We start from the raw sequence: 18,433 nt of genomic DNA, 5'->3' as shown, positions 1-18,433 counted from the left end.
TTTTGGTTTTTCGAGACAGGGTTTCTCTGTGGCTTTGGAGCCTGTCCTGGAACTAGCTCTGTAGACCAGGCTGGTCTCGAACTCCCAGAGATCCGCCTGCCTCTGCCTCCCGAGTGCTGGGATTAAAGGTGTGCACCACCACCGCCCGGCTGAAGAGTTTCTTTGTAACTACAAAGTTTTTTATCTAATGAATAACGTTCTTTTACATAATTTTTTCTTTACCTTTGATTAAAGTGAAATTAATGGTCAAGGACATAGATGTGAGGGGTGTGAGTGTCTGTGTGTGTGTATGTGTACAAGGTGGGTTTTTCTTTTTTCTCTTATGTATATTTTCTTTTATAAGTTATCCTTTGACCATTCAAGTTGATACATATTGATTTGTAAGAGCCCTTTATATGTTAAGATATTAATGAGTTCCTTTATTAAAGATACAGTTTTTATAGGCAGTTTGCTTTTAGTTTTGTCAACTTGAGGTATCTTTGACTTCTAGCAGATAGGGTAGCATTTATATATTTGAGACTGTAGATTTTTCCTTTTAGTTTCTCTGACTCTTAAACTCGAGAAGTATTTTTCCATCTCCAAATTAGATAACCAGTAGATTTTCTCTTGCAGTGATTTTACCCTTTTCCTGTATTTCAAAAACCCATTTGTGATCTCCAGAGATCTCCAGTGTCTGTGTTGTGTCAGGTTCTAAGATTACTTGGGTTTTCTGTTGTTCTTTTCTGTTAATTTCTTTCTTTCTGTTCGTGAGGACACTGTTTCAGTTGCCTTATGGCTGATTTGTCAAAATGAGCATGCTTTATTCCTCTCCGATGTTACTTTTTAGAGTCCTTTATGAGGGACACTGACATTGCATTTTCATTGACTCAACTTACGATAATGTTAAATCGATAAACTCGAAGCTTAGTGTGTCTGGCAGGTTTTATAGTTAAGTAGTACAGAGTCTAATTTAGTAAACTTTATTGGTTTAGCAAAAGTGACTTGTGCAGTGGTCTGTCTAGGTTATGGGCTATTATATGTATAATGTCAGCTTTTAACATAGAGCACCTTTTCTATCTAGACACCTGTGACCTTTCTTTTCCACCGCATGCTTTTATTCCTGAGCTGATGGGAATCCGAACTCTCATGAGATGCTGATGTAGCCTTGAGAAGATTGCACTGTGGGTGCCCTGAAGCCCACCTGAAGCAGCCAGCAAGCCTGGACAAGTTCTTAAAATCTCAACTGTGTCCTTGGACTTTCCCACCTGCTGGAGGCCAGTACCCTCGCTGTTTCCCAATTTGTAACAAAAGAAGCTGAGGGCAGAGTGAAGAGATGCTGTCTTCTCAGGGCCAGTTCTCAATTCTGTTCCACAGTCCTTATGTTGGGTAAATGGAATAGCAAAACAGTGAAAGCATTCCCTTGTCACCTGATACCAAAATATTTGAAGCTGATTGACATTTTTCTTTCAATTTTCCAGACTCAATACACATAGCTTTTTCAAACCCTTTATCATATTAGGTTTTCACTGGTTTCCCTTTTTGGCTGTATTTCTTGGGCATTCTTTAGTTCGTTATTGTCTCTCTTAAAATGAGTGTCTCAAATTAAACCCAGTGTTCCAGATGTGGTCTGGCCAGAACTGGCTACAGCGGAGACGCTAACTTGCCATGTTTCAGAGATTACATTTCTTTGAATATTCATGCAGACTGGAATTATATTAGTTTTCTTTAAGCAATCAAATCACATTTTTGGCTCATAAATTTTTAGTCAAGTTAGATTGTTAAATTCTCAAATCTTTTCCTTTGATCTCGGCCATTCCTTATTTTTTAAGCCACTGCCAAGTCAGGTTTTTCTCCATTCTGAACTTGATTTTATTTAATGTAAATGAAGAACTTTATATTCATTTATTCCTGTTAGATTGGATTGTACTGATTGGGCCTGCTTGGTCTTGAGTCTGACGTGTGTCCTAGGAGGGTTCTGTGATCCAGGCTTTGTACTCACTCCAAAGCCATTCATGTGTCTAAATTTCAGCTCTTGATGAAAATGTTTACGAAGGGCAGCATGCCACCAATCTAGAGACCTGGTTGCTCACTGGATTCTTCCGTTAATCCATTGCAGGGATGGCTTTGCGGACAGTTGCCAGTGTCCCCCAGTAGGTGTGCCGTCCAGCTGCAACTTAGTACCTCTACCCACGACAGCGTTTTTTCCGAGGCTATCGGTTGCTAACTTGAAATTCATAGAGGAAACTAATTACAGCGCCCTGATCTGCTGTCATGGAGCTTAAGTTTCAGAGATGTCATTTAACTTGGCTGGATTCACTCCTGTGCCCTTCCAGCTACACCCCCCCCCCTTGCCTCCCTTCATTGTTATACTCACAAGGGCTTTTTGTTGTCTTCTGAGCTAGCGTTTTTGCTCGGAATTGGAATTTGTTTTATCGGAGTCAGGGTTATAGGTGTACGCTCTCACTTCTGGCTTCTAAGTGCAATTCTAGAATCAAACTCGTGCACTCTTATTTGCCCTGCAAGTGCTTCAGCACCAAGCCATCATTTCCTTGGCCCTGTTTGCCTTAAAAAAACAAAACCAAAACTGGATAATCAATCCGCGTGACTGTTTCTCAGCATTCCTTCTTTGCCTGTGTGGTTTGTCCAGGGCTGAGGCCTCCTGAGTGCCCCTTCCCTGCGTGTTAACATGTCTGTTGTTATTCTCCTTGTGCAGGTCATGTTTAGGCATGTTTGAGACTTTGCCTGCGGCTACTGATACTTCTAGGAGACAAAGAAATCTCACAGCATACTTCCTGTTCCCCTGGCTCTTAGCATCTTTCTTTTCTTCTGCAGTGATACCGGAGCCGTGAAGTACCAGCATATGTGCAGAGCACGTTGGATGTACTTATTTAGGAGCACACATCAGCACCACCAAGAGTCTGTACGTGCGGCTCCTGTCTTTAACTCCAGCAGTCTGGAGGAGGCACAGGCAGGCCAGCTTGGTGTACATAGTGAATTTCAGGACAGCCAAGACAAAGGAAGGCCATGAATTGAACTGGAAAGAGAGCAATGATAGGATACGTGGGAGGATTAGGAGGAAGGGTGTCATCTCAGAAATAATTAAACAAAGGTTACTTTTAAAAATAAAATACACGATTTACAAAAAGAAAACCCTGGAGTATTAAAGTTTTAGTGTCTTAGCATCTCCATTTTTCATTATAGAACAGTTGACGTTCCTTAGATTGCATCAGGTGTTTCCTTTAGAACTTTGTGTGTGATGTATGTGGGACCCAGAGGCTTAGATTGTATTTAAAATGCATACCTGGACTTGGTTATGGTTCTCTTTTTCCGCCATGCTCACCTCCCTGGGCAGACGGCCTTGATCAGACAGCATCCTGTTCCTCTTTTTGTAACATCAGGTTTCTTCATTACACTTCGTGGCTGCTCTTTTTGTCTTCGTAGCAGATTTTTTTTTTAAAAAAAAAAGTGGTTTTGAGTCTTGTTTCGTTCGGACACAGCAGGTCTTCATATAGTATTACTAAAAGCATGCTCTTTAGTAATGTGCTTTGCCTTAGACTTTAAAAGCTTCCTGTTTTCAGTTAAGTATAGTCCTGTGGTAGCACTGATTTAGAAATTACTTCCCTACCCAGATTGTTATACTGTTAAAATTATTTTTCTTCGCTTGCTTGTTTTATAATTTGTTTGTTTGTTTGTTGGAGGTAGGGGCCAGGGGAGTACATGGCACATGGATAGTTTTCAGGAACTGGCTCTCCCCTGCCTTGTGGGTCCAGGGATCAAACGTAGGCCACCAAGCTTGTTGGTAGGTGTGTTGACCCACTGGGATATCTCCTAGACCTATGTTTGATTTCAATAAACTACATGCTCATAAGAATTTTTTTTGTTGTTTTTTTTTTTTGTTTTTGTTTTTGTTTTTCGAGACAGGATTTCTTTGTGGCTTTGGAGCCTGTCCTGGAACTAGCTCTGTAGACCAGGCTGGTCTCGAACTCACAGAGATCCGCCTGCCTCTGCCTCCCGAGTGCTGGGATTAAAGGCGTGCGCCACCATCGCCCGGCCTCATAAGAAATTTTGAGGAGCTGTGTTTCATCTCTGATCTCTCTAGCCACCTGTGATTATATTTCTTAGTCTTCAGACTCTAGAGGAGTGTCACTGTTTTCTTCCAGAATTCCTGGTACTTATATGTCCTGGCTTGTTCTTTCCTGCTGGTCAGAATTGATCCCAGGGCACTGGTTCTCCCGTTTCTGCTCTATGCTTGGGAGAAGAGGCGTGGCTTGGCCAGATGGTGTAGGCCGATTAGGTCTACCTTCCTGAAGAGACATGGCTTGACTGGATGGTGTAGACCTGCTGAGTATACCTCCTTTCCCAGTAAGAATGGAACCTGAACAGACTTCCCTCTCTACTTGTTCCTCCCTGTGTGGTGGGGTGTCCACCAGAGAGGACTACTCAGACATGGGTTGGAACCAATAGTCTTTGTCAGCCAGCAGCTACACTGGGTGTTCAGGACCCCAGTAATCTCAGCCTTTTTTAGGGTGAGCTTTTCAACATAAAGATCATGTCCTGGGTGACACCCTTCAGGTCATAAGAACAGTTTGTGGAAGCAGAACTTCATTAGCCATTTAGAAGCTTTCCCCAGTACTGTGCGCTTTGACAGATTAGGTCTTTGCTTTGTTTTAGCAGGTAGCACCATGCGCGTTGTTTTATGGCCTGGATGCGCGTTGTTTTACATCACGGAGTCAGTTATACTAAGGTTTCGGGTCCTACTAAGATCTGGGACCCTATTACACCTATTTCTGTTCTGGGTAAACCCTCTGCAGCATTAGGATGACCTTGAAAACCTGACCCCTTTGTTTCTTTCCTGTTTATTATTGGAAAGTTTTTTTTATTTATCTTAAAGAAAATTCTTCACTAAAATAATTGATTCTACATAATCCTTTAAAAATGCACTACACTTTATTTATTGTGGATATGTCAATGAGCACACATACTCTTCCATGGTGTGCATATGGAGACCGGAGGAGAACTCGCCAGAGTTCATTCTTTATTCCGTCATATCTGTCCTGGAGACCAAACTCAGATCTTCGTGCATCCTGTCAAGAGCTTTTATCTTCTTGAGCCATCTTGCTCGTTCCCAACATTAAAAAAAAAAAGTGTATGTGTGTGTGTGTGTGTGTGTGTGTGTGTGTGTGTGTGTGTGTGTGTGTTTACAAAAGATTGTGTAAGGGTATATACCCTTGAGGACATCAGGTGTCCTCTTCTTGCTTTCTGCTCATTCCCTTGAGACGGTCTCTGGCTGCATCTGACACGTACCGTTTCTCACCTGGCCGTCGGTTAGCAAGCCTGCCTCCCATACCATCCTGCAGCCTCCATGTTCTCCCTAGAACCAGGGATACAGGCGTACGTGGCCTCCCTGGCTTTAATGGACATGCTGATGCTCAAACCGTCCTCATGCGCTCCTAGCCACCAAGCCATCTGCTTACGCTTTCTAAACTGATTGGTTCAGAAGAGCTCAGCTAGTGACGACCATCAGTAAGAACTAAGGCACGCAGCATTAGCATAACCCCCCTGTATTGGGGGGGAGGGGGCGTTGTTACTATTGTTTGCGAATTTAGCATTCATCATTTCCGTTTATCAAGATGGCAAACTGTACTTTTTCTGAGGAACCAATGTGAATGGAGCCCTGCGGGGCTCTCGGGAGGCAGTGAGGTTGGCACCCTGGAGCCTATTGCCTTGTATTCACATGGTGGTATGTTTTACTCTCCTTCCAGGAGCTCAGCTCCTTTGCCTGTGTAGAGAGAAGCAGACAGTTCTCTGAAAAGTAGCCAGACAGTGGAGCACGTAGTGAGACTGCATGTGTAGAAGAACCATGACTTCTGGGGAGGCAGGGCTCAGCCAGTCCTTTCAGGGTTGCTCCAGTGCCGGAGGTGCTCCACAGCCGAGCCAGCCGTGGGAAGTGACAGCTGAACCCGTGAGGCGGAGCCAGAAGCATGTGGGCACCATCCGTGCAAGGGTCTTCACAGACCCACGGACTCAGGTGGCATGCCTCTTGTTTTTTTTCTCTTCCTTTTTGGTTTTTTGAAACAGGGTTTCTCTGTGTAGCTTTGAAGCCTGCTCTCTCTCTTTTTAATAGTGTGTGTGTGTGTGTGTGTGTGTGTGTGTGTGTGTGTGTGTGTGTGGTCAGTGCCCTCAGAGGCATTGAAGTGAAGTTACACATGATTGTGAGCCACCCATTGCGGTATCTGGGAACTGAACTTGAGTCCTTCGCAGGAGCTGCACCAGCCCTTAGCCACTGCACCATTTATTTCCCAGTCCACTAAACATTTAGTATTTGGTGTTCTGTTTTCATGGGCTCCTTGTGAACGCAGGCAATATGCTTCTTTTCGGTTCTCCTACTCACGCTGCACCTTTTCAGAAGTGTGTCCGGCAGGACACATGTCTGGGGCTTTTGCTTATTTTCTCACTGATAACTGGTGAGCTTCCTCCAGGGTGACAACAGCCTTCCAGCTGTGTCTGAAACAGTCCCTGTGTCCTCTGGATGTGACGTTTGAATTATCTGTGAAAGCTGAATGTTACCTCGGTGCGCGGTTCATGTTTTGTTAAGCTCCCCCTTGAAATGGAAAGCACCGCACTTTAAGTCAGCTTAAGATGGAGTTCGTTCATTGAAGCCTTAGAGCACAGAAGGCCGCTACGGGCGTGGGTCAGCACCTACCTTCCTCATTGACCTGCTGTTTTCAGGTGGAGCATGGTGCTCCGAGTGTTAGCAGGATAGATCTGCATAGGTCTATAAGAGTCCTGTCGTCGTTGGGGGTGGTTTTGTGTGTTTATGCAGGACGTCATGTCACATAGCCTGTGTCTCTGACTCTTAGTTTTCCTTATCTAGCCCTGTAGCCCAGTGTTCATCACTTCGTTTCTGCTCTTTGTGAGACAGGAGAGGGAATCCCTCAACAACATTTTAGGGATCCCTGCAGATATTTTTAGTGGCACCTTTCAATTGAGAGTTTGTCTGGAGGCTGACTTTCGTTACTGTCTTCCTGGTAAACATTTAGCCCTCACGTGGTTCCGACGTCCGTTTGTATTAAATAACTAAAGGACAATTTATATATCGCCTCTCAAAGTTTGCTTTAAATAAAAGGCAGTGCTGAGAAGCCCCCAGCGTCCATCAGTGTTGGTTTCTCTTCCATTGCCACGGAATTCACAAGGCTTTGGGGAGTGAGTGAAGACGCTGGCTGTGGGTGTTCGCAGGGCCGTGGTCTCCCTTGATGGTGCACGTACTTAGAAATAACTAAGTGCAGGCAAACTGTTAGGAGATGCGGCTGTTTACGGGGCACGCGCTGACTGTTTGCTTTGTTTCTGCCTTTCGTCACTAAAGAGCTTGAGTCGAGATGTTGTTTTAGACATTTTTTTCCTGTATTCATTTTTTTCTGTTCTCTGATTTAATCTGAAGTGATTTCACCCTCACGTTCAGTGAGTCTCTGGGTAAGTGTTTAAAAAGTGCAGTGCCCCTTGTTTATGTCTCGTCCTTTCTTTCAGACTCACCGACGAGGCGCGGCGGCTCATTGGTGAGCTGGGGAGTACGTCCATCACTAGTCTTGGCTTCCGAGATAACTGGGTCTTCTGTGGTGGGAAGGGGATTAAAACCAAAAGCCCCTTTGAACAGGTTAGTGTCTGAGTTTTTCTCATATAATAGTCTCGAACCATTTCTTTAGAAATTATATTAAGTACTGGGCAGTGGTGGTGTTCTCCTTTAATCCCAGCACCTGGGAGGCAGAGGCAGGTGGACTCAGAGTCAGAGTTAGTTCCAGGACAGCCAGGGCTATGTAGAGAAGCATGATCTGAACCCCTTCATCCTCCCCCCCAAAAAGAAAAGATAGAAGAAAATTAGATTAAGCAAATACTGAAAATGTTCAGATAGCTTTTATAAGTTCCTGGTATATAATTAAAATAATGATGACTTTTAAAAAAATTTTCAAAACTTAAAATTATTACCCCCTTATTCGACAGTGCATTATCACTCTCAGTTATTAAGGATTTCAGCTATGCTTTCAGCTGAATTTGCAGGTATCTCAGAACTCAAATAGAATGTAAACTTTTCGACAGATAATCCTTTAAAAACATTTGGAGATTTTTCTTTACACGCATTTTTTATTTTTGTAAGGTTTGCCACATAGCTCCCTGCCCACAGAGGTCCCTCCTGTAATCTCTGGAGCTGTAATTTATGTTACTGCATTGTTGACCTGTGTTACTGAAACGAGGCCGAGCGGGTTATGCTATTGCGAGTTAGCAGATCGCAAACATTCGTTAAGCTGTGCACTGCCGTTGTGTCCCCGCAGCACATAAAGAACAATAAGGATACAAACAAGTACGAAGGATGGCCCGAGGTGGTGGAGATGGAAGGATGCATCCCCCAGAAGCAAGACTGAAGGGAGCGTGAAGACAGGAGGAACGCACTTTGATTCTGACGCGGCCAGCTGCAAAGCTGCCGCTCCACTCCGTGTACATATTCCAGCAGCATGCGGCCGTCCAGGGTGTGCACGAGCAAGATCGTCTCTGTCGATTCCAGGATTATTTATTGTTAACATAAATGACTACCTTTGTAAATAACCCTCCGATCACTAAACCCCTTTTAAGCACATTTCCCTACAAGAACAACGTGTAGACTTCAGTGGCAATAATGTACTTCAGTACGGAAAGCATACTCAGTGGGTAACCAGGCCGGCTGCAAAGGCATTGGTTTATATTCTGGTTGCTGTGAAACTCCGTCCTGGAAAAACATGGCTTTTAGGGAGGAAATCTTATTCGTACATATGTCTCTGTATAAATATCTGGCATGTGATGACAGTATCCTTTAAATTAAAGAGATTTTTGGCTAGTTGTATGTATAATGTTATCTTACAGTCTGGCTCCTGGCACACCTCTTTTCGTAGTCTTAACTTTTTTCCTTCCAAAGAAAGCAAGAAATAAAATGTTTCACATGAAAATTTTCATCAGGTTTGTGAAAAAGCACAACGGTTTTTTTTTTTATACACTGAAAATGAACATTAATATAGGTGTCATTTGGGGCTCATCTTCTGGATTTTGTGTTAGCAGTGTGAATTATGTGATTTTGTATAAGCTTTTTAGAGTCTGCCTGGAGAACCAGGCCGGGTCCCTTCTTCAACCTAATCAGGTCGTTCTGGACAGCTGGGTCTGTGCCCCTAGGGCAATGCAGGCTCTTGTCTGCTTGGTTGCCAACACTGGCTATGTGGATTAATCTACTCTCACAACTTTGATTTGTAAACCAAGAACTTCTGTTATTTACTTCTAATTTCATAGTAGCAACCATTGCCTGAAATTGCAGCAGAATATTTAAAAAAGGCCCAATTACTTTATTAGGGCACTAAATACCTATCATATGTGACATGTATGGAATACTTAAAATACAACATACACAAATGGAGGCCCATGCTGCCTTTCAGGGATGAGGCAACACTTAAAATTCGAACCTAAAATTTAGGTGGCTTGTATAAAAATCAAAAAGCAGTATTTGCTATGTTGTTAAAAGCTGGAAGCAATTCCCATATTTCTTGACTATTACTGACCTTGTGTTACTGTTTCTTCTCACAAACTGAATGTAGTAGTTCATAAAGAGTCATGTCTCCTGTCTTCGGGCCAGTTTTGTAAACTTTTAAGAGTTCTGGTGCTTCTACCCTTACTCATGCCCCACATGCCTGTCTTGATATGTAAAATATTTCCCTTGATTCTGTTAGTTGTTTTACAGTTTCTGGGGATTGGAAAATAAATGTTGCAGGATTTGTTTTTTGTTTTTTTAATAATGTAAGTACTCTTGGTTGCCCATTGTGAATTGTGTGTGTGTGTGTGTGTATTTGACAAAGTACATACTTGTACCTGCAGGACATCACATGACTGTCTTTTTTGACAATTTTTTTTAGTACTTCTTAACATTTAAAAAATCAAGTCGTTGCATTAAACACAGTAATATTCTCTGGATATATCTGAACATGTGTGGAAATTAAGTTGCTTGACAACAGACGAGCCCTTTGGATTGTACAGACCGGAGAGATGGCTCTTCAGTATAAAGTGTGGGAAGGGTAGCACGGCGTATGGAACTGCCTCAGTGCGATTGTTTTCGTCTGGCTCCTGTCTTGTGTTGGTTGCACCGGCATAACTGGCAGCAATAATCGACTGTTTTACATTCACATCAGCCTTAGAAGTGAAACAATGCTCACTTGGTGTTGAGAATTTTCTTTATTAAAGTCAAAGCTCTAACACTGGCGTGTAGTCGTTGAAGTGATGGGAGAGGCCTGCGGATGCAGTTCCATCTGTAATCACAGGTGCGCCCCTAGCAGAGCTGTGGGAGGTGGGTGTTAGAACAGGAAGGGGAAAATAAGTGGTGTCTGGGCAATGGGAAAAATAAAGAGGAGGTTTATATTCTTTTAACTTGGTTCAAGTTAAAGTCATTTTGTTATATTTGTTTTTGAATAAATCAGCCAATAATTTGCAAATTTTATAATTTAGCTTGTGTTTTGTATTCCAAAGGTTTGCATAAATTATAATTCCATCTCAAAATGATGCATGGTTTATTCTGTTTTGTCAGCCCTCTCTCCCAATCCATTTTAAGTAAAAGAGAGAGAGATGCACTGTGCTCAGTGAGCACAGTGAGCAAAGCAGTTTAAATGGAAATGCATTTGACATCTTTTTCAAGTCAGCATGAAACGGGGATGCTTGTTGATTGGGTTAAAGATTTGCCACTCAGCCTCTCAGAGTCCTTCTGCCTCTTCAAATGCGTATGGTGTGGAGCTATAGAAGCTAGAAATGGATTTTACCTTTTCTAAAGCATTCTAAGACTTCTTGTCCTTACCAGGAAGACTTTTCTACCACAAACTTGGTTTGATTGCCGCATGCCAAATGGCCAGTCAATCCCCACCTCTCAAATCCCTTCTTTCCCCTCTTATTCCTTATTGAAACTCTTGGCACCCATCAAATCAGAGCAAGGTGGGATGAAAAACTGTCAGGCTTAGGGAGGGGCAATTGTTGCCAGGTAGGATAACTGATCATCAAAGGAAAGGGTTGAGGTTGCTGAAGGCCCCCTGGGGAGTCTTACGTCTTCCTCCAGCCCAGGAGGTACACCATGAGAGCACTGTGCAGAGGAAGCAGTTCTGTGGTGGCCAGAGGGCAAAGGGATTGGTCAGCCCTGAGGTTAGGTGACAGCCGTGTTTCTCTTGGGTTGTCCGTAACCTTGTGATTAGCTTAGGGAGACTTGCCGGTCCCTGCGCTGACAGGTACTATTTGTTGCTAGTACTAAACTCACTGTCCAGCTCGGCATCAATTCGGCAGCATGGAGTGCACCGAACATGGAGAGAACTTGAGACCGTATTAATAAAGATGTTCCAGTATTGGGGACAATTTGCGGACATGCCAGCTACTAACATGTCATAGAATTAGCTTCTGTTTGCTTGGTAACCAGAGAGAAGAGGACCTAAAACCTTAAAGGGGGACATTCTGAAAGGAAACCATGTAGCGTACTGCTTAACATCACAGATATGCCTGAGTGTGCCCTGTGTGTGCACTGGTCATGGTTTGAATATTGTTAGTTTCCTGGAAAGCAGTACTAGAGTGTTTCCAGCCAATGGATGAAATACTCATTAAATCCAGTTACTGATGCTTATCGCAGACTAGTAGACTCCAGAGCCAGAGAAGTTAGTTACCAAGTATACATCTGTGGTTTACCAGTTCTCCTAAGCCAGAAAGGATCCAGTCAGTGAAGGGACAGTGACCTTATTCACGGATGAGATGCGGCTGCGTGTGAAGCCATCTTTGATCTCCAAAGCTCCAACTGGCTTTCACGTTCTATCTCATTCACTACTCAGAACACCAAAAGTCCCGTCATATGCAGAATCCAAGATTTCATTTCATTCTAGGTGGTCAGTATTTCAAATCCAATAAAAATGGGGTGGGGTCTGCTTATCAGGCTAGCTATGAATGAAAATATGAGGAACCTTGCAGGGAACCCAGTCATTGGTCCCTGCTAATAACTGGCTGTAGGGCACCGTGAGAACATTAGGAATAGGGAGACGGCAGGACTTCGTTGCAATCCCACTAACACTTGCCCCTTTGTTAGAAGGGCTACTGAGAAAGTGTCTTGCCGTCAGGACTGTCTAGGCAAAGGAAGACTCTTAAGTGGGGATTTTGAAACTTATATTATTATTGCTATTATTGTTTACTTTGGGGGATTTCCAAGTACAGCTTCCACAGCATGTTAACTACCATTCAAATGAGCTTTGTCTTACCAGTGAGGTTGGCATCATCATTTGGATATAGCTTGATGTATCCAACAAACTCAACCTAGGGACAAGTGAGTTCTCTGCCAGGTCTACCTTTCTGCATCACCCGTGAAATATGACAGCCCATTGTATGTCTACTACCAAACAGAAATGTCATCTTCTGTAGCGCTGTCCCTTCAAGCAGAGAAGGGTTAATACTCACCCCTGGGACTCAGGTTTTAACTAAGAGCCCAATGTGATTCTCGGGTGTCTTTATCTTAAAACTAAATGTCAAGCTTTGCATTTTGATTTATTTATGCATGATGACATTAGCATGGAAATCTGAATCATTTTCAAGTTCAGCTCCAAAACTACTGTGCTTAGGTTTAGTTCTGTTGGGAACTAAATTGGGAGTTTGATTAGACACCTACATTCTCTGACGAGAGCAGAAATGAACAGCGAGACTGTCTTGGGAGTTCAGTTGCAAATGGAGGGAAGATTTAAGAGTAAATCGTGTTGGGCACTGTCCTCTGGATGTGTTCAGTTCACCCACAAGCCAGTAGTCAGTAATGCCTGTAAGCAGGGCACTCCAAGAATACAGAGAAGGAGGTTTAGTTGCTTGGTTTCCTTAGGCGTGAGGAATGGGATCTAGGTTCTTGCTCTGGAGACTGCTCTGCCCTCAATAGTTTTCTGCTCTTCAGCAGGTAGCTGTGAGACACCAGATAGAGGAATGAACCTGTCCCTAAACTGCAGACATTGGAAGCTCTTGGTGAACATGAGGTGGGAAGCCAGCAGAGTGGTTAATTATGTGTTTTGCAAACACTGCCAAAATTCTATTATCATGGAAATATTCTGGAGTGGGTCCCCCATGGTTCTGAATCCCGGGGACATGTTGGATGTGGACCCAGTGGCAGGGATTGTGGCAACTAGAATTTTGAGGTTTCTATATTTAATCAGTGAAGTTCAAAGTGGTATTTTGAGAAATAATTGACTGGTGATTTGGAGAGAGAACATATTTTCAGGTTGGCAAAAGGAAAAGTTTCTCAAAATAATGGAATTTGTTTTTGTGACATCATCCTGTTCTCATTAAATAGAAGGCACATCAGAGACCATGTACCCATCCCACTGACTTCAGCTTTCCCGCTTTCAGTTGTACTGTATGCTAGTTTTTTTATTTTTTTACCCAAAGAACTTGAGTGCAGCAAATACTAGTTTTCTGGAGAGTTTACAATGCAGGAATGGTAGTGCATAGAACCAGTGAAGAGGGGAGATCATGTACTGAGAGAAAGCAGATTGTTGATTTAATTTGTGTGTGCCCTCTGCTTGTCTTAGAGCATAAGTTGTATTTCTGCTTGCTTGCCTTAGAGTATAAGTTGTATTGAAATATCCAGTAAAATATGGGGCTGGCCTTTGCTCATCAGAAGTACTCAGTGGGGACACAGGATTACCTTTTGTTACCATAGAGGCCCAGATCTAGGTAGAGATAGGCTATGACCATAGCTGTTCGGTTGTTACTAATAGTTCTCTGCAGCTGGTGGAGGTCACCCCTGGTGCTAGACCAGCCATTTAACAGGAAATAGACAGTCTTGATTCCATCACATTTTGCTTCCAATTCTTATGAATCAGATGATTCCTCTTACATTAAAAAGACGCAGATGAACCTCCGTTTGACTTGACTCGGTTCATATTTACTGCTGTCTCCACAATCACTCAGAGGGCTGCTTTCTCTAGCATTTTTTTTCAAGGTTTTAACCTGGTGCAAAACTTTCTGTCTGGGAGATAAAACATTGCAAACGACAACTGTTGCCTATTTTCTGAAGAGAATACCTGTGAAGCAGTGTGCTCTAAGCCCATCAGCGAGGGCATATTTATTTTATGCTGACTTTAATTGTTTTGTTATTTCCTCAGATCATTCCTTCTTGGACTGTTGACAGCTTCTTGGGCAATCCAACTGTTAGCAATGTGGGGATCTAAAATAGAGGCTAGTTGAAATCACTTTGAGCTCCTTAACCAGGTTTGTATAACCGAACTATGAAGAAACATCTGCAATTTGATGATACTTACAGATCCCTCAAAGTCTTTCCATGGTGTGATCCTAGTCCATTGGTGATTTGGATACCGTGTGATGCACAATAGCAGTGTGGCAAGGGATGGCACAGGGGCAGCCGGTCCATCCTGGGTGAGCATGGGAGGCTACTTGATTGACAGTTACTATGGTAACCTCCCTCCTCTGAGAAATGGAGCCACAAAAATGGTGCCTAATTTCTAGGACTGTGGTGTACATGTATATATTACGTATATGATATTTATTTTGGTTCATGTCAGCTATACAACAAACAGTATCAAGGTGATTACTAGAGTTATATTTTCATTCAAAAGGAAATGAGTCCCATCTCTCTCTGGTATCCCACTATGCCCCCTTCCATGCAATGACATAGTTCTGCTCTTTATCCAAGACGTGTTTTACTTGCTGCATTGGAAAATTGAAATTAAAGCCAGAATCAGTACAACTTAGCTTTCCTTCGAAAGGTTTGTCTTGGGGATTATGTGTGGTTCTTGGAGAAAGAATTTGAACTTTTCCTTCAACAAATCAGCTTAGCAGATCATAGCACTCTGAGTTAAGGACCTAACTAATTAGTGGCTTATTTTTCCAGGCTTTGAGAATTAATGGGAGGTGATACAGAAACTACTAGCAACTCACAAAGGGCTGTCACTTCTCCTCCTATGCTTCTCTTTTAGTAAAAAATAACTTTGATGAATTTTAAGGGTCATGGTTAAATGTTCAGTACTGATCTTTACAGTGGAACTGTTCACATCAGCACGAAAAATGCTTCCGAAAATGTGTGTTTCAAAAAATATGTGCTGGGAATATCTCATGGTTCTAAAGCAGCAAGGGCATGTGAAATAATAGCGTGTAAACATATGTAATGAGGTGTTCTTATTCTTGCTATCATGTGTAGTTTTTTAAACTATAGAACAGAGGAAATGCCATTCAAATTGGGAGTGGGGGATACTGTGGATGTTGATATTCAAAACAGTGAATAGGTTCTATAGCGTACTGTTATCAGAGAAATGCTTTCTCTATTCCTATAGTAGAGGTTATCGATGCTATTGTTTAAGGTAGCTTTCCTTATTATTATTATTTAAAGATAGAGTCTTACTATGTAGACCTGACTAGAATGGAGTACCCTATATAGACCAGACTGCCCTGGAACTCCCTGAGATCTGCTTGCCTCCACCTCCCAAGTGCTGGAATTAAAAGTGTGTACCACCATACCTGGTTTATTTTTCCTTGATTTCATTTTAAGGTGATCCATTGTCTCTTATTGGTTCCAAATCAGGAAAAAAAAACAACAACAACAAAAACTTAAATTTGTAGGTTGAAAAAAATAATACATTAGTGGAACTGCTTCCACATGCACAGCCCACAGTATTTGGGCTTGATCAGTCTGTCTGAGAGTTCTGTGTGAGGCCAGACACTGCAAACACATCGCTAGAAGCAGGCATGGTGATCATTCTTGTTGCCTTACTTCCTGGTTTTCCTCTAAACCCAATCTCCTCCTCTCTACTCCCAAACTGCCTAAATTAGTTGTAGTTGAAATCCTACTGCTGGTGCCCGGCAAGGGCTCAGATTGCCACCAGACAGATAAGACTGCCTGTTGCCTGCCCCCAGCTCCCAGTTGTCACTGTGATTGGCTTAAGTAGAAGCACATTTAATCGGTCAGTGCTAACATCAACTCAGAAGATCTTTGCCAGACCTTCCGGGAAGGCAGCTTTTTCCCTGTCTTTGGTGTACAGAACAAGAAAATGACCTTCGTTTTTCCTTAGAAGGTTACGTCTGTAAATGTGGTAGCCACGTGACCAAAGAGAGGCAGAGATGGAGCGGCCAGGGCTGCAAGCATTTGGGGCACACAGCCAGAGAGCCTGGCATTCAGGACAATGCCGGAGTGACGGGGAGACCTGAGCCTGAGGACTGTGGCAGACTCTTACTGATAATTCTTCCTCTGACCCAGTTAAAATTTGGAAGTTTTCAGTTTCTGAGTCAATATGCTTCCTTTAATGTTTAACTCTGGGTTTGTGGTTACTTGCAACATAAAGACACATAGGTGAAAAACACATGGCTGGCTGAAAAGGTGCTGTCTAAGATAAGAAGGGAAAGAACCCGGAGACTGTGGGAGTGAGAAATTCCTTCTTGGCATCATAGAGACGACAACCACAGCCACAGCCACGTCGGGACTGGGTTTTTGATGCAAAGGCTGGAGTCAGCAGCTGCTAGTGAGTAAGAGGGTAACTGATTCTCAGTCAAGCACTAGGGTAGTATGAAAGGTTTCCTAGTTAATAGAATAAGCAGTTAACGTGCTGTAGTCTTTCTCTCTAAAAGTAAAAGGGTGATTATTTTTAGTGCAGATAAATTAGTTGCTTGGCAAAAAGACCGTGAGCGCGCCTCACCCCACATTATACTCAGAGTAACAAGGAACGGGAAACAGTACTTTCAAATTAGCACAGTATTTGTTCATTTGCTGTGTCCGTATTTCTCATTTAGCAAACAGTAACTGTTAGACGTTATGGGTCACAATTAAATGCGCAGTCTTGATTTTCTTAATATCAGAATTTGAGATACCTTCCATAGGTTTGATTCTCATGTTGTTGTTCAATACTTATTTAAAAAAAATTAATAAGAAAAATTGAAATCTTTGATAAATATCTTATTAATAAAAAAAGAATATTCTTTGTGTCCATCATGAGCTTCTAAGCTATTCTAAGAGCTATTTTTCCATATGATTTGAAAATATTTTAACAAAGTATGAGAGTGTAACCATTTATATTAAAATGTAACCTTAGATACAGCCCTGCGATGTTTCAATAGGTATCTTGTAAAATATGTATATATGTGGATATTAAAACAATAGAGGGACTAGGGATTTAACTTAGTGGTAGAGTATTTGCATAGCAAACACAAGGCCCTGGTTTCTGTCCTTAGTTCCAAAAGAAAAAAGAAAAAAAAGAAGGGAGAGAAAGAGAAAAGAAAAACAGTACTCAATTTTCAAATGGAAAGACAACATTGCATAAAATTTAATAAATACCCAGGTATCAAGTTCACCATTATTCTGGCTTAGATTCCTTTTCCCAACTAATACCTTTACTATGAAATTGTTATAATAAAGCAGAGATAAGGTTGAAATGAGTTCAGTTATCTGGCTACTGAAATAAGACAATCTTTAATATTTTATAACATACTTTAACCTATAGCATAAAAAAACCTGTCATTTTCAAGATATCCAGGGCTATGCAGAGAAACCCTGTCTTGATAAAAACAAGTTTTGCTTTTCTTAAAAGAAGAAAGAAAGCTGTCATTTTGGCAAGAAATATATCCGGGCAACTGCCCCAACTGTTTTCTTTTGCAATGCTTTAAGAAAGAATTAGTGGTATGAAAAAGAAAAGGTTATTGTTATTTCTTGACATAACCTTACTATTGTAGTCCTCTAAGAATTTGACCATAAATGTCTTTAAGTCTTAATATATGTCACATTATAAAACTTTTAAATATATTTACAAATTATAAAACTTTTAAAGCAAAATACTATACAAAATACTGTCTTTATATAATTAGGGGGCTTTATCTTGTTACTCCCATTTCTCCCATTTTTTTCTTATCTTTTTAGGGATCTCACTTCCCAGTATATCACAGCTGAGTTTTTGATGGTAAACACTGGTCTATAACAAAAGGATAAATCCAAAGATTAAAAGTGAGATAAACTCTGCAGAGCTTTTTCACTCCCTAAACAAATTTCCCTAGTTAAAGGCACCTAAAAATCCAACTCATGCTTCACTCCTTACATACTGATTCTTTTTTTTTTTTTGCTTAATATCTTTAAAAATACTTTGACTTTTTTTTTTTTTTTTGCAGTCTATGGAAGCATAAACAAGCACCTGCCCCTTAGTTAATTTTCAGTCTCCGCTCTCTATGCACAAACACAAAATAGTATAATCAATTCTATTAACATACTGAGGGAGAATGCAAATCATGTGTGCTGTTCCTTTGCTCCTATAAGAGATGTCTTTAAAACATGATTGCTGTGCACACGCCATGACTGATTTCTGCATCTATGTCCTTGGTCTTTGCTCTTATCCTGAGCCTGCCTGGACTAGGTCTCCAGATAGGGACTTTTTTCTTCCTTTTTTCCCCTTTCCCTTTCCTT

General features: G+C 41.8%; 1 protein-coding gene across 1 annotated transcript in view; it reads left to right on the top strand.

Annotated features, from left to right (window-relative positions):
• The window catches only part of Fam3c (family with sequence similarity 3 member C), a 43,946-nt gene extending 33,711 nt beyond the window's left edge, over window positions 1–10,235 (top strand). The window contains exons 8-9 of the mRNA XM_026787516.1: window positions 7,455–7,630; window positions 8,304–10,235. Coding sequence (XP_026643317.1) covers window positions 7,455–7,630; window positions 8,304–8,393 — 266 coding nt within the window. The 3' untranslated portion in view covers window positions 8,394–10,235. The remainder of the gene's footprint in view (window positions 1–7,454; window positions 7,631–8,303) is intronic.
• Window positions 10,236–18,433: the final 8,198 nt, after the last annotated feature.

The sequence above is a fragment of the Microtus ochrogaster genome, linkage group LG10 (assembly GCF_000317375.1).
Source record: "Microtus ochrogaster isolate Prairie Vole_2 linkage group LG10, MicOch1.0, whole genome shotgun sequence".
Classification (NCBI taxonomy): domain Eukaryota; kingdom Metazoa; phylum Chordata; class Mammalia; order Rodentia; family Cricetidae; genus Microtus; species Microtus ochrogaster.
The sequence above is the reverse complement of the archived record's forward strand: the minus strand, read 5'-3'. Positions and strand labels throughout refer to the sequence as shown.